Source organism: Mauremys reevesii, linkage group 24 (assembly GCF_016161935.1).
Source record: "Mauremys reevesii isolate NIE-2019 linkage group 24, ASM1616193v1, whole genome shotgun sequence".
NCBI lineage: Eukaryota > Metazoa > Chordata > Testudines > Geoemydidae > Mauremys > Mauremys reevesii.
In genome coordinates this window covers 10,530,262-10,557,457 of record NC_052646.1, presented here as the reverse complement: position 1 = coordinate 10,557,457, position 27,196 = coordinate 10,530,262, and the positions used below count along the sequence as shown (strand labels likewise).

The following is a 27,196-nucleotide window of genomic DNA, read 5'->3' as shown; positions in this document are numbered from 1 at the left end:
ACACATGCAAACTGCTGGCCTCTCATCGCTGGGAAACAGCATCTCAGTACAATGTCCTAGGCAGAGCCGTGTAGGAGCTGTGATGTCCTCTCTGTAAAGCAGAGCCATCCCCTGTGCAGGCTTCTGAAAGACAGAATGGCACTCAGTGTGCCTGGGATGGACCACACTGAGAATGCTAGAGTCAGGGCAGACTGCAAAAAATAGGGCAGACAATCCCCAGAACTGGTGGTTTATTCTATAATTAGATTCACCAAGCCAGTGCAAAAGAGCCCGAGCAGTACCACACTGGTTAACCAGAAGCCAAACACAGGCCCCTTTAGGCACTCCAGCCCTTGGCTCCCATCCAGACACAAAGGTCTAATATAGTGAGGGGTGATTGAAAACCCAATTCACCGCAAGTGAGGTTCTTACTAATCCCAAAGGATCAGACACTTTCCCTCAGATCAAGATGTATCTCAGATCTGACCCAAATATCACACTATCAGCCAATCCTACATGTATCCAACGAAGTGGGTATTCACCCATGAAAGCTCATGCTCCAATACAGCTGTTAGTCTATAAGGTGCCACAAGACTCTTTGCTGCTTTTACAGATCCAGACTAACACGGCTACCCCTCTGATACTTGACAGCCAATCCTTAGTAAACTAACTAAAAATTTATTAAGAAAAGATCAGAGTTAAAATAGTTCATAGATCATATACATATAAATGATTCCAAAGTCCTTAGATCAGGTTTGTAGCGGTGATGTTACAGACAGTTGGCTTGCAAAAGTCTCTCTGGTAACTTCCAAAAGATTGGACAGTGCTCAGTCCATAGTTCAAAATACTCCTTTTAGTTGTAAATCCACAGTCCAGAGAATTGGAGCAAGAAAGAGGCAAAATGGAGATGTCTCAGGTGCCTTTTATATCTTCTGCCAGGTGCTTAGAAAGTTACTGTCCCAGACAAAGCCCACAGCCCCTGTGTGTGGAAAGTTACTGGTCCAAGATGGAGTCCAGGGTCACAGGAGCATATCACATACCCATACATGTTTTGCTGAATCACAGGGGAAGCCACTGGCTCCTTGCTGTCTGAGGCATCCACAGGAAAAACTATCTGGGTGGGATGAGTTTCTCCTATGGCCTGTCTTGAGATGATGTAAATCTATCTGGAGTGTATCACCCAGAAATACAACCCATGTTTAAGATACAAGTGCATAGTCAATATTCATAATTTCAGATACAAATATTATACAAGTGTATAAACAGGATAATCATACTTAGCAATTCATAACTTTTCTGTTGATACCCTACATGATATACTTTGTACAAGATTTATGGAAATTGTGTAACACTGGTAACAATGGTGATATAAATGGCCACCTTTCTTTATACACAGCATTACACTCAGTTTATGGCAATTCTTTTTGCTATAGTTGCCATGTCACAGAACAATACAAATCTGAAGTTTCCATCACAACAGTGGGTTTGGAATGAATTCACAAGGAAATAAACTATGTTGGGAATGACAGCGTATTTAGACCTGATTGAAGCCTGCTGTACATTTTAAGAGTCTTTTCTGATAATATTTAACAATGGCAGTAGAACGGTGCATGTGTAAGAAATTGCAGCGTAATCATGCTTAGTTTGTGTACATGTAAGAAATTGAAGAGTGCTCCTATTTGTGAGAAAAAGAAAAGATAAAGTAACTAAAAAGCTAGAAAAGCCCATCTTGAACTAACACTAAGCCTGTACTGACAGAGGAGAGTTCACATGGAAATGAGACACTAATACGTATGCATAAGAAAAGCGAACCGAACGTCATAAATAAGTCTGTGTAACAAAGGGAGGTTGAAGGTGTTTTGTCCAGTGCTGAAGGTGACTGTGATGAGATCATCCAGATTAGCTTCCCACTTGTAAATAATTGATCACTGCTTGCTGAGTGTTTTCCCATGATAAAGATTGGTTAGACCCATCTGCTGAGTAAGCGAATCTCAGTCCAACAAATGACAGGTCGACTAATGGCAGTAAGAAATGAATTAGAAGAGCAGCCCATTGCGCCAGTGCTGGGGATGGACATTTTGGCAGGGTTTCCAGGAAGTTATTTCCAGGCGTTTTACATGTATCACGATGTGTAGCTGATCCTCCAACTTTGTTACTCCCACACTGAATCATCCCAGTGGTTGTTAAACCAGGCAGTGCATTCAGACAGGTGCAATTCCCAGAGTCAAGTGCTGATTTCACAGGATGGAAGAGCACAGCAGCACTGTCAGATTAAAGAGTTCTTTAAATATGAATCTTCAGGCCTTCTCTCTGCAGGCCCCTCAGATGCCCTTCCATGTCTGGAGAGAAGTCGTTCAAACTCAATCTAGGAACAAAACGGAAAACACGCAGGGTTATTGTCTGGGAACCCACAATCCAAATGGGTATAACTCTAATACTGTTACAAAGCAAATTTTGGTCAGTAGTCCTATAGGAATTGGGCGTGTTACCAGAGACCTGGAATATCTGCCTTCCAGGATCAGTCTGTTTACAGGACTCTATGTTCTCTGTCTTTCTGAGAGGTCACAGTTAACTTCTATGTCACACCTTACAGCTGTCCTGCAAAAACAGCTCCATGACCGACACTAGTGTTTTACTGCAGGATTCATTCAATATTATCTTTATTTGTTAAGCACTGACAGGGTGCTTGGAGCTGTACAAGAGATTAAAGAGACCAAGTCCCTATCCCAATGAGCTTTGCCATTTAAAAAAACAACCAGCAATCAGACATAAAGAACTTTTAATATTTGTAATAGAAGGAGGCAGTGCTGGCTTGCTATTGAGGTGGATTTATCCGTGGGCTTTGCGGAAGCAGTGGGATTAAAATGAAAAGAAGATGAGTGTCTGGCACACTCGAAGAGATCATAGCGGATGGCATGGAAGGAGGCACAAACACAACAGTGGAAGAAAGTAACTGAAGAACAGTGGGGCTGAAACTGCTGGTGAAGTGAAAGGGGTGAGGTGGGATCTGATAAGGTACAAGATCAGGGATGTCGGCCAGAGTAGAGCCTTGAAGGTGAGGATCATAATCTGGAAGTGACTTGATACTGTAGGTCAGAGGAGTCAGTGGAGAGATCTGAATACAGGAGTGGTAGAGTCCAACTGGTAAGCAAGGAAGGTGACTTTGGCTGCTGCATTGTGGGAGGATTGGAGGGAAGCAAGGTGGGGAAGATGCTAAAAAGAACCACACCAGTTAGCATGGTATAAAAATCTAGATACATTTGCTGGGGGGAAAAGGAGCCCTGAAAGGAAGAGACTAGAGTAGTCAAGCCATCAGATCTTGCCCCTCTGATCAATCTTTGTGGATGCAGAAGAGGTCTCTTCAATGGGGTGCCAATGTGGCCCTATTATATAGTCAAACTCCAAGCCAAATTCTTCACTATGTTTGGCCATTGACATCACTGGTCTCCCGCACTGAGCCACCAAGACAGCCTAAAAACTTTCTAAATCCCAACCACCAGACTCCTATTACCACTGCTCATCTCTCCCCTATATCCCCAGAGTTCCTGTATTGTCAATCAAATGAGTATGCACACAGGAAACCAATAGCATGTCAGATGGGTTGGGCCAACCCTGAACATCTCCTTCCCAGACCGTTCTCTGATCAGGAGAGAATTCCGCTGACAATCGTTACTCTTTTTCATAAATTCACTGGGGAGGGGTATGGAGGGAACGGGAGTTATGATAGTACAAGGTACTGGATTGATGGCCCTGAAGACTTAACCCTTTGATTAACCCCAGAACAGACACACCACAGGGAGCCCTCGCACACTCAGGCCCTGCCAGCATGCCCTATCCTTTGCCTGCAGAGATCCCCCCACCTCCAACAGTGAGTGGGGAGTCCAGGATCTATGGCCCATTTAGTCACTGGCTTTTCTGCTGAGTTTACCAGCAAAGGGGAAGAATTGATGCCAGTTTGGGTGTTAATTTTTATGGTGTGATAGCTGTGCACCAGGGACTGAATCAAACTTGCCAATTTATCTCACCCAGGTCACCCACTGGCCTGGGATCAAGAGGTGATAGGCTTCATAACCCAGTTCTCATCACAGGCATCTCCTCTTGCATAACCAGATAATTTAATCAACAGATCTGCATATACATGGGAGACATTAAAAAAAAGAGCAAAAGCCACTATGAGTCTGAACTGTGGGAGGAGCCAGAAGGTGCCATTTTACCTGATGTCGGTGAGGCTGGGGCTGGTCAGGATAAGGTGATGCATGTCTTCTGCGCACCGATCAGTGTAAACATTCGCACTCAGGTTCAGATGCCGGAGGGTGGAGTTTCTGGAGAGAGCAGAGCACAGTCTCTCACAGGAGTCATCTGATAAACCATTTTCCTGGAGGCTGCATCAGAGCATTGGACAAATTCATTAGAGAAAAGCCTCTGGGCTGCATTGACAGTTCATATCTAATCGCCTATGCCCATCTGAGCATCTCCCCACCATCTTCCCTGTATTGTTATTTTTGTTGTTTATATTATGATAGCGCCTAGGAATGTTGATCAGGGATCAGGGTTTCATTGTGCTCAGCATACAGCCAGGGCTGGTCAAAACAGTTTTTCAGTAAAAAATTGGGTTTTATTAAAAAAAATGAAAAAAAAAATTGCAAAAAAAAGTGTACACTTTCCACAGAAATTTGTGGGAGGGATGTGGGGGAGGGGGACATTTTAACCAAAAAGCTGATGCTCTAGAAGACATTAGTGCCCTAAGGCAGAAGTGTCGCCGTCAGGTTAATACTTACACTAATTTCTGAATCTTGCATTGTGGGGCCTCAAGCACCTCTAACAGGGCATAGAGGCCATTGTTCCGCACTTTGTTTTTGGTCAGATCAAGACTGACGAGAGTCTGGTTCTCCTTGAGGGCGGAGGCCAGGTCGGTACAGCATGCTTCTGTGAACATGTTCTTCTCTAGTCTAGAGAGCAAAAAGGAAAAGAGAAAAATGTGAAAGGGAGAGGGAGGAAAAGATAAAGAGGAGACGAGGAAAAAGACAATGACAAGGCAGGAAAAGGATTGAAAATAAAACAGTAGAAGAAACAGGAGGATAAAGCAAAAAGAAAAAGTACCCAGAATAATAGACAGTGAGGCAGGAGGGTGGGTGAAAGGAGTCGTGGACAATGAAAGAAAGAAAGAATAGGAGAGAGGCCCCAGGAATCACCCAGATGTGAAGGAGCAGGCAAATCAGAATGAATGGAAAACAAATGAGGATGGAATGCAAGAGCCACAATGCAGAGAAAGGATGGAAGACGTAGGAGCAGAATGAGGCTGAAACAGGAAAAGGTTATGTTAGCTTTTCACTTCCCACATGTTTGACGCTCCAGCACTATACACAGTGTTTTTGAGAGCCAAGCTGGTTGCATGTTGGGATGTGATCGTGTCTTTGAGACTCTAGCAGAGGGACCGATACAATGCAATAACAGGCAGTCCCAGGAAGCGTAACGTTGAATTATGATCCAGTGTTAGACATGAGGCATCTGGTCCATGCCCAGGATGCTAGAATACGATTATTCCCAAACGCCTTGGCCATACTGATTGCAAAGTCTTTCCTGCCTGCTAGGTTTCTCCTTCCTATCAGGTATATGTATTTTGAATGATTTATCTTTGGATGTGTCAGCTTTGTTTGTACAAGTTGAACCTGAACTTCTTGTTTCCTGCCCATGGTTTTAACCTCTCTAGGTCCCTTTAGGCTTGACTACAAACAGATTTGCACTGAAATAACTAAACTGATTTTAATTCACATCTTTTGTTATTTTGGTACAAGGCTGTGTGAACACTGATATTTCCAAATAAAAGTATCCTATTTTGATTTAATTTAAATTGTTTTTAAAAGCCTTTGGCTAAACTGAAATAGGATATTTGTATTCTGAGATAAGAGTATCCACACATAGATTTGCTTTGAAATAATTTAATGTGAATTCATAGATTCATATAATTTAAGGCCTGAAGGGACAACCTTACCCCTTCTGCTTAACAATCTGTCACAACTTGTATTTAGCTCAGACCCTCTGCTTCCTTCCCCAGACCAGAAGAAGAGCTCTGTGAAGCTCTAAAGCTTGTGCCTTCCACCAACAGAAGTTGATCTAATAAAAGATACTACCTCACCTACCATGTTTTCTGTGTAGTTACTTACAGACGGTGATCAGTCATCCCTTAACCTTCTCTTTGTTAAACTAGCAGATTGAGCTCCATGAATTTCTTTTCCAATCCTTTAAGCATTCTCATGGCTCTTCTCTGCCCCATCAGCCATTCCAGTATTTTCCCAGAAACAAAGTTAGGCTGACAAACCTATAATTATCTGAGTCATCCCTCTTTTAAAAATTGGCACAACATTAGCTTTCTTCCAGTCCTTTGGAACTTCCCTAGTGTTCCAGGATGTATTGAAATTCAACATTAACAGTCCAGCGATCCGCTCAGCCAGTCTTTTAAAACTCTCAGAGGCAAGTTATGGATGATTTAAGAATGTCTGACTTTTGTAGCTATTAAAACTGATTCAGTTTTTCCAGTGAGAGTTTGTGTAGACAAACCCTTTGTATCATTTCTGTTCTCAAAGCTGTTTGCAGCTCCTCCCAATGTACTTTGATCTCTGAATGTAATTAACATGGTCTTTACTTCCTGTTCCAAGCAATTCATTAAAATATTAAATAAAACGGGCCCTAATTCCAGTCCACAGAGTAAACCACAAAGTGCCTCCTCACAACTTTATAATCGGCCATTTATCATTACCCTTCCGCCCACTTTCATGCTATATACTGTCATTTGCAATACACTGTATCAAATGCTTTACTAAAATCCTGGCTCATTATATCTACTGCATTCCTTTCATATAGATATTTGTTCAACCAGTTTTGAGGGTATAGGGAAAATCCAGTACGTTATTGCAAATCTGTGAAAAATTATGCTTCTCCGGTTACCAGTGACATGCCCCTCAATGTTTTATAAGACAAGAGGAGTTTGTATCTTAACTATTCTGAATTTGGACATTCAGAATTAACAAATTATAGTATTACTTACAGGAATCATTTCACCCAGTACTGAAATGCAATCATCTCTGCAGTGGAGTACAGAAGCTGTATAACAGCGCACAGCAACATCACATTACAGTTTAGAGCCGTTAGTGAAGACTTTTCTAACAAACTGAAACAACAGAGGGAATTTATGGAAACAGAGTTCAATAAATCCAATTAGAATTTTGACCAGGTCATGTGATTTGATACTTCTAATCTTGTGAAGGTTGCCATGGGAACTTTAATGGTCACAAGCACTCAGGAGGGACCTAGGTTTTGTCTGTCAGTAGCATTGCCCTTGCTGGGATATTGGTTGAGTAGTGACTGAAAGGGAAGAGTGCCATCATCCCCACTTCACGCAGCATGCCGGCTTTACCTGGGAAGTCACTCATCAGGTTCAATGCTACTTAGCTTTTTGAAGATAGGACAAGGCCCCAGAACAAGACAGTACAACTGCAGGCATATCTCTTATTTGGAAATTAGAGACACTGAATTACTCTGAGGACAGACAGAAAACAAGCATGAAGTTACCTCAGGTCTTCTAGCCTACAGTTTGGATGCTTTAGTACAGAGCAAATATTCTTCATTGCCTCATCCTTCAAATCGTTGTCTGAGAGGCTTAGGGGGAAATGAATAGAGAGAATTACAAGCTTGGACACAGAGACACATTGTGTTAGCTTCAAAGCTGAAATCCTGGGCTGGGCTTTCTCTTCAGTCCCTTGGAGGTGTACTGTTTACTAAGACAGCATGGAGCTATGGATAAGGCACGAGACTGACGAGCAGGACTTCTGGGATCCATCCCTAGCTCTGTTACAAATGAAAAAGTGCAATTCGCACGTGCTCAGCAGGGACTGGTAGAGCTTAACAGCTAAAATCTCCCAAGCTCCCATCCTCACTGAGCATGCTCCAGCCTCTCACTGCTCCTAGTGCTGCCCAGACTGCTCATGCACCATCCCCTCAGAGCAAAACGGAGCATGTTTTCAGCTGCTCCAGGCTGGGGTGGAGCAAAACCCCAGAACTCTGAGCAAGGAACCACCCTTCAATGTCCCCCTTGTCTCCCCTGCTGGGGCCCAGGCTGCACAGAGGAGGAGGATGCCTGATTTGAATGCAGAAAAGACAAAAGCCAGACCAGGGTGAAGGAAAGAAGTAGACTGGAACAAGAAGTATGGTGAGACTGGGACTGGAGTGGGGAGAGAAATTGGTACTGGGAGTTGTCGGGGAGACTGGCACTGGCTGAGCAAGGAGACTGGGAGCTGGTTGGGGATAGGCTAGATTGGGACTGATTGCTGGGGACTAGACACTAGACACGGAGCTGGGGACGTCTGGGGCAGGGCAGTAACTGAGTTTGAGTGAGGAGCCTATAGAGGGAAACTGGAACTGGAAACCAGTGTGGGCATAGGGGAGAGACAGCTCAGACAAGGAGCCAGGCATCGGGCGGGAACTGGGACTGGCTGGGCAAGGAGACTGGGACTGGGAGGTAAAGCCTGAGTAGTGGAGCCTGGGACTGGGTAGGCAAGGAGAATGGAACTGGAACAAGGACCACGGGTAGAGAGAGACCTGACCTGACTCTGACAGGTTGGAGGAAAACAGTAAAAGAGTCTGTGCCCACTAGAGCACACTCCCCTCCAAAGTCTGGAATGGACCCCAAGATTCCCGCATCTAACCATTCCTCAGCTGTCAGCAAATAGCCGTAAAATCCAGTGGCAAGGTGTCTCATCCTCCTGAGAGGCCACACAGAGGGTGACAGCCTACTACTGCTATCAGTTACTCAGTTAGGTCAAGTGGCAGAGGTCTGTGCAGTGGATCTAGACCCTGCTACTAGCCTATGTGGCCATCAATAAGAGGCCACACAATGGGATTTCGGGGGGGGGGTCTGTTTGCTTTTTCTAAAACCTAGGAAATTACACACACACAAAACACAAGCCTAAGTTAAAAGAACATTATTAAGGTTACAAAGTCAAGCACTCAAAAGTTAGGAAATGCCAGAATTCAAGGTTGACTGTGTAATCTTAATTAGCCCCATATGCATATTCATTATGCTAGCCTGGGTTTGGTTGTATGTTACCTAATGGTGTAACCTCTGTATCAGTAACACTGTTGTCTACCTGACAGCCCTGCTGAGGCCACTGACACGTCAAGTCCCTGATATTTTAAACTTTACACATGACCTCTTTTCCTACCTCAGTTCTCTGACTTTGTGCAGCTCAGGTCTGAGTCGTTCCAGGCCCTCGTTCTGGATGAAGCAGGAATCTAGGGTTAGGCGCTGTATTTCTTCACAGCAACTCAGAACATAAGAAAGGACCGTGCAATCCACCGGCATGAGGTATAACTCTGAGAAGTCCAGGTGGGTATCTTTACCCACCACATCACACACAAGTTGTCTGTTCCGGGATTCAAACAGCAAATTCAATACATTCATCAGCCTCCTCTTCCCTTCAGGATCATCTCTGCTCTGCAGCTCCTCATAGTTCATCTCACTGAGCCACCCAATAACTTTGTGAGTTGCCTCAGCAGAGAACTTCCCCACGTATTCCTCCAGGGACCTCCTGGTTGCGGGATGGGAGAGCCCAGCCAGGAAGCGAGAGAAGATCTCATAGTCACCTTCCTTACAGGACCTGGCTTTAGCCATTGTGTTTCTGAACTTGTCCTCCTTGAAATCTAGGTAATGCACGAGGGCAGCAAAGAACTCCTGGATGGTGAGGTGAAGGAAGGAGTAGGTCACCTGGGAAGAGTCATCGGTTTGAGGGTTCTCCACCAAGAAGCCACTGAGGAATGGAGAAAACTCCACATTGGCAACCTGTAAGTGATGCGGCTGAAAGACAAGTGTGCGATCTGTGATGCCGTATTCAGCCAACCATCCAACACTTATCAATGTATCTCGCATCCGCTGTGGCTCAGGCCGCTCCTGAGTGTGATTGGCCATAATATGGGTGACGTAGCTGACAAAGAGCTGGGTCACTGTTTTGGGTGCAGGCTGTGGTCTCCCTGCCTTGGCAGTGAAGCAGGGTTTCAGGGCCGTGCATGTGATCCAGCAGTAAGACGGGTTGTAGCACAACGTGTACAGAACCTGACTGTCCCTCACATACGCAAAGGCCTCCCTGGAGGCTCGCTCATCTCCAAAGAACATGGAAAAGTATCTTTCCCTTTCCTTGGAGAGGAAGCCCACGATACTGGCCACTCTATGGAAGACTCCAGCCTCCAAACTGCTCAACTTGCTGGGGCGGCTGGTGAGCAGCACAGAACATCCCTTCAGCAGAGTCTGTTTCAGCAGGCTGGCGACAATCACAGTCACTGGCTTCACATCCCCTGGATTCCTACACAGCTCATGGGCTTCTCCTCTCCTTAATTTCAAATCAGTCTTGCTCTCATCCAAGCCATCGAAGATGAAAAGCAGCTTCTCAGGGTCTTCCAGGACTCTTGGGAGCTTGTCCCGGAGGTGTGGATATGTTTGACAGAGCAGAGATTCTAGGCTCTTCTTTTCCTCATTCACATCCCGGAACTTGAAGAAGAAAACAAAGGCAAATTTCTGGTAGTGCTTCCCCGTTGCCCAGTCAAAGATGAATTTCTGCACCAGGGTTGTCTTGCCCACGCCGGCTACTCCGCTCACCATCACAGACAGGGGGAGACGGTGGGATCGAAAGCACCAGCGGAAGAACCGGTCAGGGGCGATGCGCTCCAGCTCACCCTTTATTCTCCTCTGGAGGCGATATTCATTCAGCTCCCCAGCTGCTGCTAAGGCCTCGTGCTCCTGGTGTGTCTGCTTCTTCAAGTGACAGTCTGAGATGACCTTGAGCTCCACATAGCGGTTAGTGATGGGGAAAGCCTGCCCTTCAGCTTGCCCTGGGGTCTTGTTTTCCTTCATCCTCCCTGTGAGATCACGAAATTTGGCTTTGTGCTCTACCTGACAAGCTGAAAAGGAGAAATACGGTTATTTTCCCTCTCCCTCGTCTCATCACTGTTTATTTTATGAGGGTTAGTAAATGGAAGTTTGATAGAAATCTTCTCCTCTAAATTGTACTCTGAGCAGATAATATGGTGAGGGGATTAGGTGGATGGATGCTCTGGACTCACTTGTTTGTTTCATCTCCTCTCTCCTCTGCCGGGCCTGATCATGAATAGTTCTACTGGAACTCACCGTGAGTCTGACAGGACACCGCTGCACTACCTGGTCCAGCTCGTGTACTCCACTAGGGAACAGAAACTTACCAGAATCCCTGCACTTGAGCAGAGGGACAGAGGCAAAGCAGAGATTTCCCCAGAGACAATTTGGATACCCAGAAAAGACTTTAACCTCTCAATAACTCTCACTTCCTTTTCTTAGCTAATAAAGCTTTAATTTACTACAGAACTGGCTATCAGTGTTGTCTTTGGCCTAAGATCTAGGTACCAGTTGATCTGGGGTACGTGACTGGTTTCTTGGGACTGGCAGTAACCTGATGTGAGGTGATTTCTGGTTTAAGTGACCTTTTATCACAAAGTTCAGTTTGTCTGAGTGGAGAGTCTAAGGGGACTGCCTGTGACTGTGGTAAGACTGGGATAGTGATCCAGGAGTTCACATTTGTCACTGGCTTGGTGAAATCTAATCATAGAACACACCACCAGTGTGGGGTCTCTGCCCTGTTTTCTGACAGTCTGCCCTGAGGTGCACACTCACAGTCATGACCCACTTCAGACAGCGTGACAGGGTTTGCCCCCTCCTAGTTCTTCCTGGGACACAAAACCCAGGGGAGCAGGCAGGAGGCAGGGCTATGGTCTATACTGCACACCAGAGCTGGTTGGGCACACGGGTATACACTGCACCCCTTAGAGGGGGGAAGCAGAAGACATGCCCTCCCCCCCGCAGGGTGTGGAACTCCAAGAGGAACTGTGCCTCATTGAAGCATAGCACCTCTCAGAGCTCCCACTGGGGCCAGCAGTCTCCACACTGCCCCCAGGCCAGGCCTGTGATCGAGCCCTTCTTGGCTTGACAAGAGACACAGTGTTGGCAGAGTTAAGTGCTGTTCAGTTCCCTCACGGTACCTTTCAGTTCTGGGTCGAGGGTGTGTCCCGATTCATTCAGGAGAATTTCCTGTAACAGATTGTGACCTAAACAGAGAGAGAGACAGACAGACAGACTGCGCTGTTAGCTGGCATGGAAGAGCGTACCCAATGCTTGTATGTTAGCAGCTCGAATAGATCCAGTCCATCTCTGAATTCCCCCTGTGGGGCTCCATGTTTTGAATATCAGGACCTGTAGGCTAATGAGGTCTCAGCGACATCACACCCAAAGAACCATTGTGTTGCCCTCCCCTACTACTGGCTGCTCTATCTTGTACCTCACATTCCCCTGTATTCCCCCATCCATCTCCTTCCTGCTCCCCACATTCCCCTGCCCCCGTGATGCAGTGCTGGGCTGCAGCAGGGGGACCAGCACTCCGATCACTGGATCGCCAATTCAATCACCCCCGACTAAACCTGGGGGGCAAAGCTGTGCATAACTGATAGATTGGAGATGGGCTGGATTAGCCCAGAACTAGAAAAGGCCCAGGAAGGGAGTGTTCGAGGGGCAAGGGGGGAAGAGGGTAACTAGCCTGTGGATAGAGGGGAAGCGGTGGATATGGTATATTTTCACTTTACTAAGGCTTTTAATATTGTCTTGCATGGCCTCATAAACAAACTAGGGAAATACAACCTAGTTGGTGCTACTATAAGGTGGGTGCATAACTGGTTGGAAAACTATTCCCAGAGAGTAGTTATTGGTGGTTCACAGTCATGTAGGAAGGACATAACAAGTGGGGTCCTGCAGGGATCAGTTCTGGGTCTGGTTCTGTTCAATATCTTCATCAATTATTTAGATAATGGCATAGAGAGTACGCTTATAAAGTCTGTGGATGATGCCAAGCTGGGAGGGGTTGCAAGTGCTTTGGAGAAGAGGATTAAAATTCAAACTGATCTGGACAAAGTGGAGAAATGGTCTGAAGTAAATAGGATGAAATTCAATAAGGACACATGCTAAGTACTTCACTTACGAAGGAACAATCAGTTGCACACATACAAATGGGGAATGGCTGCCTAGGAAGGAGTACTGCAGAAAGGATCGGGGGCATCATAGTAGATCACAAGCTTAATATGATCCAAAAGAGTAACATTGTTGCAAAAAAAGTAAACATCATTCTTGGATGTATTAGCAGGAGTGTTGTAAGACACAAGTAGTAATTCTTCCACTCTACTCTGCGCTGATTAGGCCTCAGCTGAGGTGTTGTGTCCAGTTCTGGATGCCACATTTTAGGAAAGATGTGGACACATTGGAGGAAGTCCAGAGAAGAGCAACAAAAATTATTAAAGGTCTAGAAAACATGACCTGTGAGGGAAGATTGAAAAAATTGGGTGTGTTTCGTCTGGAGAAGAGAAGACTGAGGGGGACATGATCGGGGCGGCTCTAGTGATTTCGCCGCCCCAAGCACGGCGGCACACCGCGGGGGGCGCTGTGCCGGTCGCCGGTCCCGCGGCTCCGGTGGACGTCCCGCAGGCACCTCCACCAAAGCCGCGGGACCAGCGGACCCTCCACAGGCACGCCTGCGGGAGGTCTGCCGGAGCCGCCTGCCGCCCTCCCGGCGACCGGCAGAGCGCCCCCCACGGCATGCCGCCCCAAGCATGCGCTTGGCGTGCTGGGGTCTGGAGCCGGCCCTGGACATGATAACAGTTTTCAAGTGCTTAAAAGGTTGTTACAAGGTGGAGGGAGAAGAATTGTTCTTCTTAACCTCTGAGGATATGTCAAGAAGCAATGGGCTTAAATTGCAGCAAGGGAGGTGTAAGTTGGACATTAGGAAAAACTTCCTGTCAGGGTAGATAAGCACTGGAATAAATTACATTGGGAGGCTGTGGAATCTCCATCATTCAAGATTTTTATGAGCAGGTTAGAGAAATACCTGTCAGGGATGGTCTAGATTATACTTAGTCCTGCTTTGAGTGCAGGGGACTGGACTAGAAGATTTCTCGAGATCCCTTCCAGTCCTATGATTCTATGATTCTATGAATTGAGAGGTACACTGAAAATATGTTCCTAAAGTCTGTATCAAGGCAGAGTTGACAAACAGGTTTTCTGTTAGATCACAGATGTTTATTCACCTGTCCGCATGTAAATTAAACAATGTAAGCCAAAACAATAGAAGCTCTATTTACATATGAAGTCAACAGGGAGGCAGCTCACCAAAGAATAAATTATGGGGGTTGTCCTGACTCTGAGGACAAACAATAAACTTTGGGAGATATAAGAAGAAGTCAAGGAAGACACCCCTTTATCCTGCACTTAGGAAGTAATTGGGCAGTGGGATTGCTGTGATGTGTCATTCCATATTCTTTATGAAAATATGCTTATGATATGAATATGACATAACTGAGATATACTTTTTGCTGTTCCCTTGGGGACAGCAGACCTGGCATCACTGAGAGTGCTCAGTGGAGGACGGGCTGGACACTCCAGGGGGATGCTTCAAAGGGGCTCAGGAACTGGGGTGCACCTAGTGTTAGCCTGCAAGGCAATGTAAGGGCTGGCATAGCCTGGAGGCGATTGCTTAGGTGGCAACAGGCTGGTGGTGACAGGGAGCCGACACCCAGTTAAGCACAAGGAAGACTCCCTCACTCTGGAGGCAGGGGGGTGACTTACAGTACTGGGTACCCCAAGAACCATCACATATGGATCTTGGCATACATGCCCAGATAGCTGTGTCACGGCCAGCTTTGGCACCAGTGCGGACACAGGGCATGACAGCATCGTAATGTGGTCACACTAACTGGGATAGTTTAGTCTGCAGAAGAGAAGAATGAGGGGGGGATTTGATAGCTGCTTTCAACTACCTGAAAGGGGGTTCCAAAGAGGATGGATCTAGACTGTTCTCAGTGGTACCTGATGACAGAACAAGGAGTAATGGTCTCAAGTTGCAGAGGGGGAGGTTTAGGTTGGATATTAGGAAACACTATTTCACTAAGAGGGAGGTGAAGCACTGGAATGGGTTATCTAGGGAGGTGGTGGAATCTCCTTCCTTAGGGTTTTTTTTTAAGGTCAGGCTTGACAAAGCCCTGGCTGGGATGATTTAGTTGGGAATTGGTCCTGCTTTGAGCAGGGGGTTAGACTAGATACCTCCTGAGGTCCCTTCCAACCCTGATATTCTATGATTCTATGTCAGTGATTTTCAAACTTCTGTACTGGTGATCCCTTTCAAATAGCGAGCCTCTGAGTCTGACCCCCACTTATAAATTAAAAACAGTTTTTTATATATTTAACACCATATTAAATGCTGGATACAAAGCAGGGTTTGGGGCGGAAGCTGACAGCTCGTGACCCCCCAATGTAATGGAGTCAGGACCCCCTGAGGGGTCCCGACCCTCAGTTTGAGAACCCCTGCAGGGTGAGTTAGGCTACCACAGGTTAAATTTCCCCATGCTTAGTGTGCAGTGAAGACGTAGCTTAAGATTAATTAACTAACCCCACAGAACACAGCCCTGATCTGAGGGCTTGACAAGGAAAAACCTGTTGTGAAGAACATAGATTCCCATGGATTTCCCCAGTTGACTTGTTCCCCACTCTGTGCGATGGGTACGTTACCGTTCTGAATTATTTCATCCAGCATCCCATGGAGATTGGGGTGAGCCCATCTGCTCTGCAGAGCAAACAGACACTCCCAGAGACCCAGCCTCGCGGCAGAGCTCATAGCAAAAATATCATGCACTAGCTTCTCTGCGGCACTAGTTGAGTCGTGGTTCTTCTCCCAGTCACTGTAATCCTAAAACACCGAGGGACACAAGAGATGGAAGAATCAGAAACAGCCTGTAGTGGCAATGGGGGTGGGGGAGCTTCTATAAAGTAATCAGAAGAGTGACACAGAATCATGGTTATGGAGGACAGAAAGGGACCTAGATAGATCATGTAGTCCAGTCTCTGGCACTGACACAGGGCTCAGTATTATCAAAACCTTCCCTGACAGGTGTTTGTCTAGCCTGTTCTTAAACACCTCCAATGATGAAGATTCCACCACCTCCCTAGGTAATTTGTTCCAGTGCTTAACCTCTCTGACGGTTAGGAAGTTTTTCCTAATGTCCAACCTAAACCACCCTTGCTGCAATTTAAGCCCATTGCTGCTTGTCCTATCCTCAGTGGTTAAGGAGAACAGTTTGTCACCCTCCTCTTTACAACAAGCTTTTACATATTTGAAGACTGTTATCATGTCCCCCTCAGTCTTCTCTTCTCCAGACTAAACACACCCTTTTTAAAAAATCTTTCCGAGTAGGTCAGAGTTTCTAGACCTTTAATTATTTTTGTTGCTCTCCTATTGACTGTCTCCAATTTGCCCATATCTTTCCCAATGTGTGGTACCCGGAACTGGACCCAGTATTCCACTTGAGGCCTTATCAGGGGCCCATAACATCCTATGGCCAAGGGCTACTTCCTAAAAGTGACCATCTGGGCAGTTGAGCCATGATTATAAGGGCAACAAAAGGCTCTGTCATTGCAGAGTGACCTGGTGGTGGAGTAAAGGCTGCATGTGGCATTGATAGACCACCCCCAGCTCTCATTCCCCAAATCAACCGAGATTGGGGACACTGAAGCATTTCCATTGCTAGGAGAGGTGTGGGGCAGGCGTCCTACTCTTACAGAGCCCCCTAGTGGCCTCCTCAGGAATTATAATTAATGGAACAGAATTAATGGATTGTTTCTCTTTCAGAAAACACTCTTGCATGCAGAGACAGAGCCGACCCATGCCTGCTGTAGTTGAAAGGGAGCTTGAGACACAAGGCCTTGTATCAGAGCTCAGTATAGGGCCTGAGGCCCGAACTAAAGTAGTGGTCAAGCCTTCCTAATATAAAGCAAAGTTAGCAAGGTACAGGCTGAGCGCAGAAGTTAGGCTCTGCCTGCGCGCAGGCTCATGTTAGGATATACACATGCAGGCCTGTCTGCAAAGGCCTATACTTTAAGAATTTAGGTGTATTCTTATCACTTAGCTAGTTATAGAGGTATAAAAGAAAGAATCAAAATCACAGTCTGCCGGTGTAAGGGCCTTTTCTCACTGTGACAGTCTAAGGCCCTGTTCTTAGGCCTTTGGCTAAGCAGCAGAGGCAGCCATAAGCTGGGAAGTGAATGGTCACATCCTCACATTCCAAACTAGTCACACTGAAATCTGGGGCTGTTAGAAAGGTGATCCGATCTATCACCTCCAAAGAAAGGGAAGAGGCTAAAAGATTTAAAGAATCTTAGTTTGATAGCATCCTGGGGCGGCCTGCCGGTCACTCTGAGGGCGGCAGTCAGGCAGGTTTTCTGTGGGAGGTCCGCCGGTCCCGCGATTTCGGCGGCAATTCAGCGGCAAGTACGCCGAAGGCGCGGGACTGGCAGATCGCCCACAGAACCGCCGCTGAATCTGCGTGACCGGAGGACCTCCAGCAGAAACACCGCTGAAGGCTGCCTGACTGCCATCCTTGGGGTGGCAAAAAACATAGAGCTGCCCCTGCTCAGAGGGAGTGTCTTTGGCTGGCCTGGGAGAGTGGAAAGTCCTGCCACCGGCTGAGCTGTGTCCATTGTCACAGGCACACATGTCGTAAGTGTACCTGTAGCAAGTATGGGGCAGTAGTACTATGCTTTGTCGACAATAAACCTGGCCGGGTGCCTTCGCTTCTAATGGGTCTGTGCTTATTGGGCAATTCAATCGGAGCCTGCTGTACGGGCTAGCTGGCCAGAGCCATTGCAGCACGCAGAGAGAGCACACACACAGCCAACATCTGACCACACCTGCCGATTGTGGGGGGCGGGAGAGGGAGCAGAGTGAGCGCAGCTGGCTTCAGCAGTGTTACTGAGCATGCTTAGCCTGTGTGAGCATGCTCAGAACAAGCCAAGCAGAAGTTCCTGAAGCCTGTTATTATCATAGAATCATAGAATCTCAGGGTTGGAAGGGACCTCAGGAGGTCATCTAGTCTGACCCCCTGCTCAAAGCAGGACCAATCCCCAACTAAATCATCCCAGCCAGGGCTTTATCAAGCCTGATCTTAAAAACCTCTAAGGAAGGAGATTCTACCACCTCCCTAGGGAACCCATTCCAGTGCTTCACCACCCTCCTAGTGAAAAAGTTTTTCCTAATATCCAACCTAAACCTCCCCACTGCAACTTGAGACCATTACTCCTTGTTCTGTCATCTGCTACCACTGAGAACAGCTGAGCTCCATCCTCTTTGGAACTCCCTTTCAGGTAGTTGAAAGCAGCTATCAAATCCCGCCTCGTTCTTCTTTTCTGCAGACTAAATAATCCCAGTTCCCTCAGCCTCTCCTCATAAATCATGTGCTCCAGCCTCCGAATTATTTTTGTTGCCCTCTGCTGGACTCTTTCCAATTTTTCCACATTTTTCTTGTAGCGTGGGGCCCAAATCTGGACACAGTACTCCAGATGACACCCCAGCAATGCCGGATAGAGGGGAATGATCACATCCCTTGATCTGCTGGCAATGCTCCTACTTATACAGCCCAAATTGCCATTAGCCTACTTGGCAACAAGGGCACACTGCTGACTCATATCCAGCTTCTCGTCCAGTGTAACCCCAAGGTCCTTTTCTGCAGAATGCATGTATGGCTAGGGTGACCAGATGTCCCGATTTTATAGGGATAGTCCTGATTTTTGGGTCTTTTTCTTATATAGGCTCCTATTATCCCCCAACCCTGTCCTGATTTTTCACATTTGCTATCTGGTCACCCTATATATGGCTAGCAGCAGCCCTAGACTCTCTCCTGTCCTGGAAAAAGACAACCCTGTGTTTGCAAACCCTATCTGCCCTGATATCCAAGGACAAGGATTCTCTAGGGAAATGAGACTGTCAGCTCGCACAACTTTAGCTGGGAGTCCATTGTTATATGGAGAGCGCAGTACCTGGGCCTGCTGAGCAGTGATGATGCGTCTGCTGGTGAGTTCCTGCAGCACAATGGGAATGTCGTTCTCTATGACATAGACCATGTCGGGTCGGAAGTGCTCGCTCAGCTTCATCAGCTGCCAAGGGCTATAATTATCCATGTGTTTGCTGAAGGCTTTGACGTCACCTGTGGAGAAGACCAGCACTTAGACACCGTGGCGCATACTGACTGGCATGGACCCATGCCCATTCTATGATCTCTAATCCCAGAGCTCAGGTCCTCTGGCTGTGGGGGCTGAGCTCTACCGCTTGGTCCATAATGAGAGGTCACAGCGGGTGATGCAGTAGGGGAGCTACACAGATACTCTCCCAGCTTTTGCCCAGATTAGACTATCTGATGTATAAAAAAGCTTAGAAGTGGCTCGTAGCTAAGGCTGTAGTTTGTACAGCACCTAGCACAACGGTCTGGGGATCCATGACTGGGGCTCCTAGGTGCTGCAGTAATACAGATAATGAATATTTTGTCACGGAGGTCACAGAAGTCATGGAATCCATGACTTCCAAAGACCTCTGTGACTTCAGCCCCGGAGCTGCAGGGTCCCACTGCCTCCTGCAGCGGCAGGGAGCTGAGAGGTACCCCCACCGCCTGAGGCAGCAGTGCCCCCAAGCCAGGGTTATCCTGCAGCTCACCACCTGCTGCGGCAGCAGGGGTCCCTGGAAGCTCCCGGCCACCACCATGGGGCAGGAGGATGCCAGCAGCTCCCCGCCACCGCTGTGCTGCCATGGGGCAGGGGCATCCCAGCAGCTGCCCATCGCCACCATGGGGCAAAGGCATCCCGGCAGCTCCCGACTGCCGCTGTGGGACAGGGGGGATTCTCACAGCTCCCCACCACTGGGGAAGGGGCAGGGGGACCCTGAAGCTCCCCTCCGCCACAGGGGAACCCTAGAGCTCTGAGCCCCCACAGGTGGTGGGAGCCCCAGAGCTCCCAGCCACCCCACAGCTGCTCAGGCCCTTCCCATTTTATCATGGATAGTGTTAGTAAAAGTCAGTGACAGGTCACAGGCTTCCGTAAATTCTTCTTTATTGCCCGTGACCTGTCCGTGACTTTTATTAACAATATCCATGACAAAATCTTATCCTTAATAATAAATAATACTCATAGTTGCCCCAACCAGATATTCTGAAATCAACATGAGATCACCTACTGAGCACCAAACTCCCTTCTGCCCCCTGGTTTTTCACAAAGGCATCCCTCCCTCATGCCCCACATAAAAAAGATGTTTCTTGCAGTGGAGGGCCCCTCACAGGGACTGTTCAGCTGCCAGCCCCCTCTCTTTTAAACCAAGGGGGACCAGCTCAGGCGCCTCTGCCTATAACCGCTGTGCCAATCTGGTACAAGGAGAAAGGGGATCCCTTAAGCAGCAAGGTCCCAATCCCACCTAGGAGTTCACACATCAGATCCAGCACCTTACATTATTCAACCACAAACCAATCAGTAGCCAGAACACATCAGACCACGAATAAAACATGCTGCCACCGAGGAGCATCGCCTAAGAGATGGGCTGCTGCATTCTGCACCCTTAGGCATAGTCCCTTAGGAGGAAGCACTGTAAGGAATGGGGCAAGGCAGGGCTATGGCAGTGGGGCTGAGCTCTACTGCAGGAGCAGCGCTGCTTTGTTCATGATTCGTAGATTCCAAGGCCAGACGGGACCACTGTGATGATCCAGTCTGCCCTCCGGTACAATGCAGGCCACAGAATTCCCCCAAGTAATTCTTAGGGCAGAAAAACATCCAGTCTTCATTTACAAACTGTCAGTGGTGGAGAATCCACCACAGCTCATGGTAAGTTGTTCCAGTGGTTAATTACTCTCATTGTTAAAATGTGCACCTTATTTCCAGTCTGAATGGGTCTAGCTTCAACTTACAGCCATTGGATCCTCTTAGACCTTTCTGTGCTAGACTGAAGAGCCCATTATTAAATATCGGCTCCCCATGTAGATACTTATAGACCGTGATGAAGTCACCCCTTCACCTTCCTTTTGTTAAACTAAATACACCTCTACCCCGATATAACACTGTCCTCGGGAGCCAAAAAATCTTACCGCTTTATAGACGAAACCGCGTGATATCGAACTTGCTTTGATCTGCCAGAGCATGCAGCTCCGCCCCCCGGAGCACTGTTTTACCGTGTTATATCTGAATTCATGTTATATCGGGTTGCGTTATATCGGGGTAGAGGTGTAGATTGAGCTCCTTGAGTAAATCACTATCAGACCTACAAAAGCAATTTTCCCTCTCTTGGTATTGACACCTCCTCATCAATTATTGGGAGTGGACCACATCCACCCTGACTGAATTGGCCTTCAACATTGGTTCTCTACTTGTAAGGTAACTCCCTTCTCTTCGTGTGCCAATATATATTTATGCCTCTATCTGTAATTTTCACTCCATGCATCTGAAGAAGTGGGTTTTTTACCCATGAAAGTTTATGCCCAAATAAATCTGTTAGTCTTTAAGGTGCCACCAGATTTCTCGTTGTTTTTGTGGATACAGACTAACACGGCTACCCCTCTGATACTTTACTATCAGACCTGTTTTCTAATCCTGTAATCATTCTCATGACTCTTCTCTGAATCCTCTCAAATTTATCAACATCCTTCCTGAATTGTGGACAGCAGACCTGGACACAGGAATCCAGCACTGGTCATACCAATACCATCTACAGAGATAAAATAACCTCTCTACTCCTACTTGAGATTCTCCTGTTGATGCATCCCAGGATCGCATTAGCCCTTTGTGCCATACTATCACACTGGGAGCTCGTGTTCAGCTGATTATCCACCATAATCCCCCAAATCATTTTCAGAGTCACTGCTTCCCTGGGAATAGTCCCTCATCCTGTAAGTACAACCTACATTCTTTGTTCCTATATGTATACATTTAGAAATGTTAAAATGCATATTGTTTGCTTGCACCAAGCCTACCATGCTGTGTCCTCTTCATTATTTACTACTCCCCCAGTTTTTGTGTCATTTACAAACTTTATCAATGATGATTTTATATTTTCTTCCAGGTCATTGATAAAACTGTCAGCGTAGGGCCAAGAATTGATCCCTGAGGGACCCCATTAGAAACACAGCAGCTGGATGATTCCACTTACAACCGCCTGTTGAGACCTGTCAGTTAGCCAGCTTTTAAGCCATTAACTGTGTGCCATGTTAATTTTATATCTTTCTAGTTTTTTAATCAAAATATCATGAGGTAGCAAGTCAAACCCTTACAGAAGTCTAATTATATTACATCACCACTATTACCTTTATCAGCCAAACTTGTAATCTCATCAAAAAAGGTATCAATTTAGGTTGACAGGATCTCTTTTGCATAAACCCATGTTGATTGATATTAATTATATTACTTTCCTTTAATTCTTGATTAATAATGAGATACGCCCATCAGTCACACTCACCTTCAGTCACCACAGTCCTTTGTTTGGAAGCCATTTTATTCCCTCTGTGCCGTTGTCTCTCTGGAAAGTTTACAGAGAGGAAAACGTACATCAGACAGAGGCAGGGAGATCATTTCGCTCTACAGCTGAGACAGTCTCACATTTTGTTCTTAGTGTTTTACATCTTCAGAGAAATCTATGAAGACGGTTGATGCCCTCCATAAAGGGCTCCTGTCTCTGAGTTAATGACACTCAGCATCTATCTCGGGATTCTCATTCACAAACCTCAGAGAGCTCTACAAAGCTCTACGACTCGCAGTATTGCTAACCCCAAATGTTCAAAACCTATAAGATTGGTTCAGACATGATGGAATTAAAAAAAGATGACATCATGGGGTTTGGTCTGCCTGCGGATTGCTGACCGTTTCCCACCAGCCCCACCGGGTGTGACAGGCAACTCTCACACTTAAGCAGTTTCAGCCACAGGCGTGATAGAGCCGGAATGTGCCAGAACGGCATTCTGGCACTTTTGCCGCATGGAGGCTGCCATTTTGCTCGCACAGTGGCATCCTCTGCACAACATGTCCTTGCACTCAACACACATGCGAGGTCACGCTGCATGGAGGGTGCCATTTTGTGGAGGAAAATAGCACTTTCCACACAGCGTGACCTCACACCTGCATGTGGGGTCACCTCGGCGGGGGCATTCTGGTGCCGTACAGTCCATTCGGGATACAGCACTAGCTTTCAGCTGCTGCTGCAGGAGCTCTCGTTAAAGGACCCACCCACAATTGATTCTCCATTGTGCCGGACGCTGTACAAACACATAGTACGATACAGGGTACATCTGCACTGCAGCAGGAGGTGTAATGTCCAGCTTAGGTAGACCTACATGTACTAGCCCTGAGCGAGCTAGTGCACGAAAACTAGAAGTGCAACCAGTGAGCTGGGGGTGGTAACACGGGTTGGCCATCTGAGTACATCCTGCCTGAGCCCTGCGGTATGTTTCTGGGTAGCTAGCCTGTGCCACTGCAGCTACACTGCTGTTTCTAGCATGCTAGCTCAATCAAAGCTAGTGGAGGTACATCTCACAATCCAATGCTAAGCACCGTGATGTGGGAGCTGGAATTTAGACCCACCAAACTCGTCTCCAGGCCCCCAGACAGCCATTAGATGGGAATAACTTTTAATCCTAGTTGTGCTGGGTAGGAATTGAATCGGAAACCTGCAGGTGAAAGGCTCCATAGTGCTTGACCAATGAGTCAACCAGTACCTGTTGGGGCCAACGTGCCACCTTTGCAAAAGAGGTTAAATCAAAGTGGGTTCTGACTGCACTGGGGTTTGAGTGGAGAACTGTGGCCTACAGAATGCTTTATATTAAATGATCCATCCTAAATAGAACATGTTTCCATTCCCTGTCATTCCCTTTCATTTGCTCTAAATCAATGGTCAAATCTATCCAAGTGTCACCCCAGGCACTTCTCTGGGCTCATGTAACCCAGTGATGAGTGTGTATCTCATGTTCCACTGTGCTAATCTGCAAAGGATACGAGGTGTTACAGGCCCCAGCTACACTTTGGACCTGTACTTGGCCATGCTTTTAGCTCAGGATGTCCCTGGTTCAGTCCTTGGTGTGTTGGCCAACATGGCGACCATCACACTTACACCTGGGGAGGACTAAGTTCCTGGTACCTGTGATCATCTCTGTTGTGAACAGGTGAAAACTGGGCCTGGTTTCCCCTGCCACAGCTGTGTTCACGTGTATAGTGTGTGCAAATACTTCCCAGGTATATGTGTCATCAGACAACTCTGAGTTGATAGGATTTGCAGTCATTGTGCACGGGTGTAAGAGATATACACAGAACAAGGCAAAGGAGAATTAGGTTTATTGTTGCCCTGCAGCCCAGGAGCAGGAGGCCCCAGCACAAGGGATGCTCCAGGGCAGGCCGGGGCAGAATGGCATGTGGGCAGTATGTGGAGAAAAAAGCACACAGGGGCCATTGCAACCATGGTGCAATTTAAAGCAGCACCTCAGGGCTACCTTAACCTATCCTGGGGGCCCAACCAGCTCCTGTTAGCCTGAAAACCACCTCCACTCTGTCCTGGTGCCGCAGCCCTGGGCTAAATGCTCCTTGTTATCCAAAATTCCTTTCTAGCCCACATGGCTGGTGTCATCTCTCACCCTGGTTGTGCCCCAGTTTAACTCTGTTCTCTCCAGTGATGTTACTCCTGATTTACATCGGTGGGGAAGCAAGCCCAGCAGTTTGCTCTTTTCCCACCATTTCTCCTTTTCCTGCAGTTTCTCACACTGCACTTGGACCTTGTGCAGCCCCTTTGCCGTCTCCTCCTGCAGTGCACCTGCACTGTTCTAGGGGTGAATCTCTCTGTCTCTGAGAAAACTCCCAGAGCTCAGGACTTTGGGGGGAACCATGTTTTGTTTTCCAAATGGTAGAGAAAACCCCCAGGGGCTAGATCATCCCAGTTTGTGCCACAGGGCATGGAAAGATGATTTGCACGGGGGGTTGCCCGTTGTAACCTGCTCTCCCCACATAGATTTTCTCTGCGCTCCAGGAGCCAGGCCCAGCACAGTCCCTGTGTGCATGTGAACTGGCTCAGCAGATGACAGCCCGCTCTGCGGGGACAACTCAGAGCAACCAAAATGAAAAACACTCTCAGGGTTGTTCAGATCACTCTGCAGACTCTTCAGACTTCATGGGACAAGGGCAAAGTGAGCCCTGGCATCAACAGGTGCAATTCACCTGGATTTCAGTGCAGCTCCACCTGTGTACATCAGGGCTGGGTGTAGTCCTTGTCCCGGACTCCCCTGTCCCCTTCAGAGAGCCCTCAGGGGGCTGACTCCTGTTTTCTGACCTCCTTCGCTGAGCTCATGTAAATATTCCAGACTCCTTGGCAGAGGATGGGAAAGTCCTGCTGCAGCATCACAGACTGCACTGCCTCCTCCCACCCAGCCTCTCACATTCACTTTCAATTTGCTTCCCACCCGGAAAGCTGCACTTCAGGGAGATTCTTCCCCCTTCCTCCCCACCACCAAATCTCAGCTCCCCAGCTCTCCTCTGTGGAGAAGGGAGATGGAAAGATCCCAGGGAAAGCCTGTCACTTACCTTGCAGGCTGTGGGAAGAAGCACCATCTGCAGCCCCTTCCCAGATGCGTCCTCCGGTTCTGCGTGTGTCAGGGCAGCTCAGTGCGGAAGTGAAGCCCTGCTTCTGATTCCTTATCTGCATGCCGCTCCCTGGGTCCAAGGGTCACTGTACTGTATTCACGGTTTTAAACATGGTTCAGAGGTCCAAGTACATAGACCTCAGCCTGCTTAGTCCCCTGGCAAACCCACCATCAAAAATCTTAATAACCTTTTATTAAGGATATAGAACAAGAAGGAAACCAATTAGCATTTGCAATGTAAAGTATTAAATAAGGTTGTCATTTTAACACGAACCCTTGATTCCTTATCTGGAGAAAGTCTTTAAAAGGAACCCTCCCTTCCTTACCCTTCCCACCCACCCGCCTATGTGGCAGTCTCTTAGATAGTATGAAAAATTGTATTTACTGTCCTTTGGGGGAAAATGCAGGGAAATTAGTTGAGATGGGCTGCAGCTGTCAGTGTTGCTGCTGTTGTTACAGTCTAATCCCGTTTCTCAGAGTACAAGACAAACACACACAAGTACACAGGGGATGGATCACTCGATGATTACCTATTCTGTGCATTCCTCTGGGGCACCTGGCATTGGCCACTGCCAGAAGACAGGATTTTGGGCTAGATGGACCTGTGGCCTGACCCAGTATGGCCGTTCTTATGTTCTATGTTCTAAAAGAGGAAAGAAGAGAACAGCAAAGCTAGAAAGGGCAGCGTCTGTCTCTGGAGTTGACTGTCACTTGCAGCCTCACTGTTGGAGAAACACAGGCCCAGCCCATGATCCAGTCAGCCACCCTGAGACCTGCCAAACTTGTACCAGAATCAGGCTGTTTAGGGCAGTGCTTCTAGTTGCCTCTCTAGTCATGGACTTACACCATAGTTGCAAAATATAGTCTTGGACAGCTAAGCCAGCCTCTTATTAGATTGAAGGCAATAGGAGAGTACAGGTCTGTCTCATCTTACGTGCATTTAACATGCACAAATTCAGCTTTGTGCAGTCGGCAAAAACAAAACACAAAAAAAAGAGAAAAATAACAATTTAATACTGTACCTGTAGTGCGGGCGATTCCGCCCGCCATTACACTCAATGGAATTTTGACCATACGTGATTTTCGCTTTACGCGCTGACTGCAGAACGTAACCCCAGCGGAAGACGCGACAGACCTGTATGATGCGGTGTTTATCCCACACTGGCATAAAAGGGGTTAATAGAGCCCTAGGGAGGCTGTGTGGGAAGCAGCCAATAGAAGAGAGGCTGTGAGGAGCGGCCAATCAGGGCCCAGCAGGCTCACATAAAAAGGGCTGCAGGGCCAGAGGTAGTCAGTTGCTGCTGGGAGTGAAAACTGTGTCTCTGGAGGGCTGAGAGACCTGTAAATACCTTGGACAGAGCATCTGCTAGCAGGGACTAGGAGAGTGGGAGGGAGCTCCTGGCTGGCTGCTGGGACCGAGCAGCTGAGGGCACTAAGGGTACGTCTACACTACGGGACTATTCCGAATTTGCATAAACCGGTTTTGTAAAACAGATTGTATAAAATCGAGTGCGCGCGGCCACACTAAACACATTAAATCGGTGGTGTGCGTCCACGGTCCGAGGCTAGCATCGACTTCTGGAGCGTTGCACTGTGGGTAGCTATTCCGTAGCTATCCCATAGTTCCCGCAGCCTCCCCCGCCCCTTGGAATTTCCGGGTTGAGATCCCAGTGCCTGATGGGGCAAA

At 47.3% G+C, this 27,196-nt stretch overlaps 1 protein-coding gene and 1 long non-coding RNA gene across 2 annotated transcripts; one reads left to right on the top strand and one right to left on the bottom strand.

Moving 5' to 3' along the window:
* Positions 1 to 712: 712 nt before the first annotated feature.
* Positions 713 to 25,512, bottom strand: LOC120390418 (NACHT, LRR and PYD domains-containing protein 12-like). The gene is made up of 10 exons (XM_039513087.1): positions 25,451 to 25,512; positions 22,350 to 22,409; positions 18,902 to 19,068; positions 15,602 to 15,779; positions 12,037 to 12,102; positions 9,198 to 10,926; positions 7,549 to 7,635; positions 4,758 to 4,928; positions 4,194 to 4,361; positions 713 to 2,344 (listed from the first exon to the last, which is right to left on the bottom strand). The coding sequence occupies exons 2-10, from the start codon at positions 22,381 to 22,383 to the stop codon at positions 2,263 to 2,265; spliced, it is 2,682 nt and encodes an 893-aa protein (XP_039369021.1). The 5' UTR covers positions 22,384 to 22,409; positions 25,451 to 25,512; the 3' UTR covers positions 713 to 2,262.
* On the top strand, positions 7,288 to 9,748 carry LOC120390419. The gene is made up of 3 exons (XR_005591076.1): positions 7,288 to 8,185; positions 9,221 to 9,514; positions 9,680 to 9,748. It is a non-coding gene; the product is annotated as an uncharacterized LOC120390419 (long non-coding RNA).
* Positions 25,513 to 27,196: the final 1,684 nt, after the last annotated feature.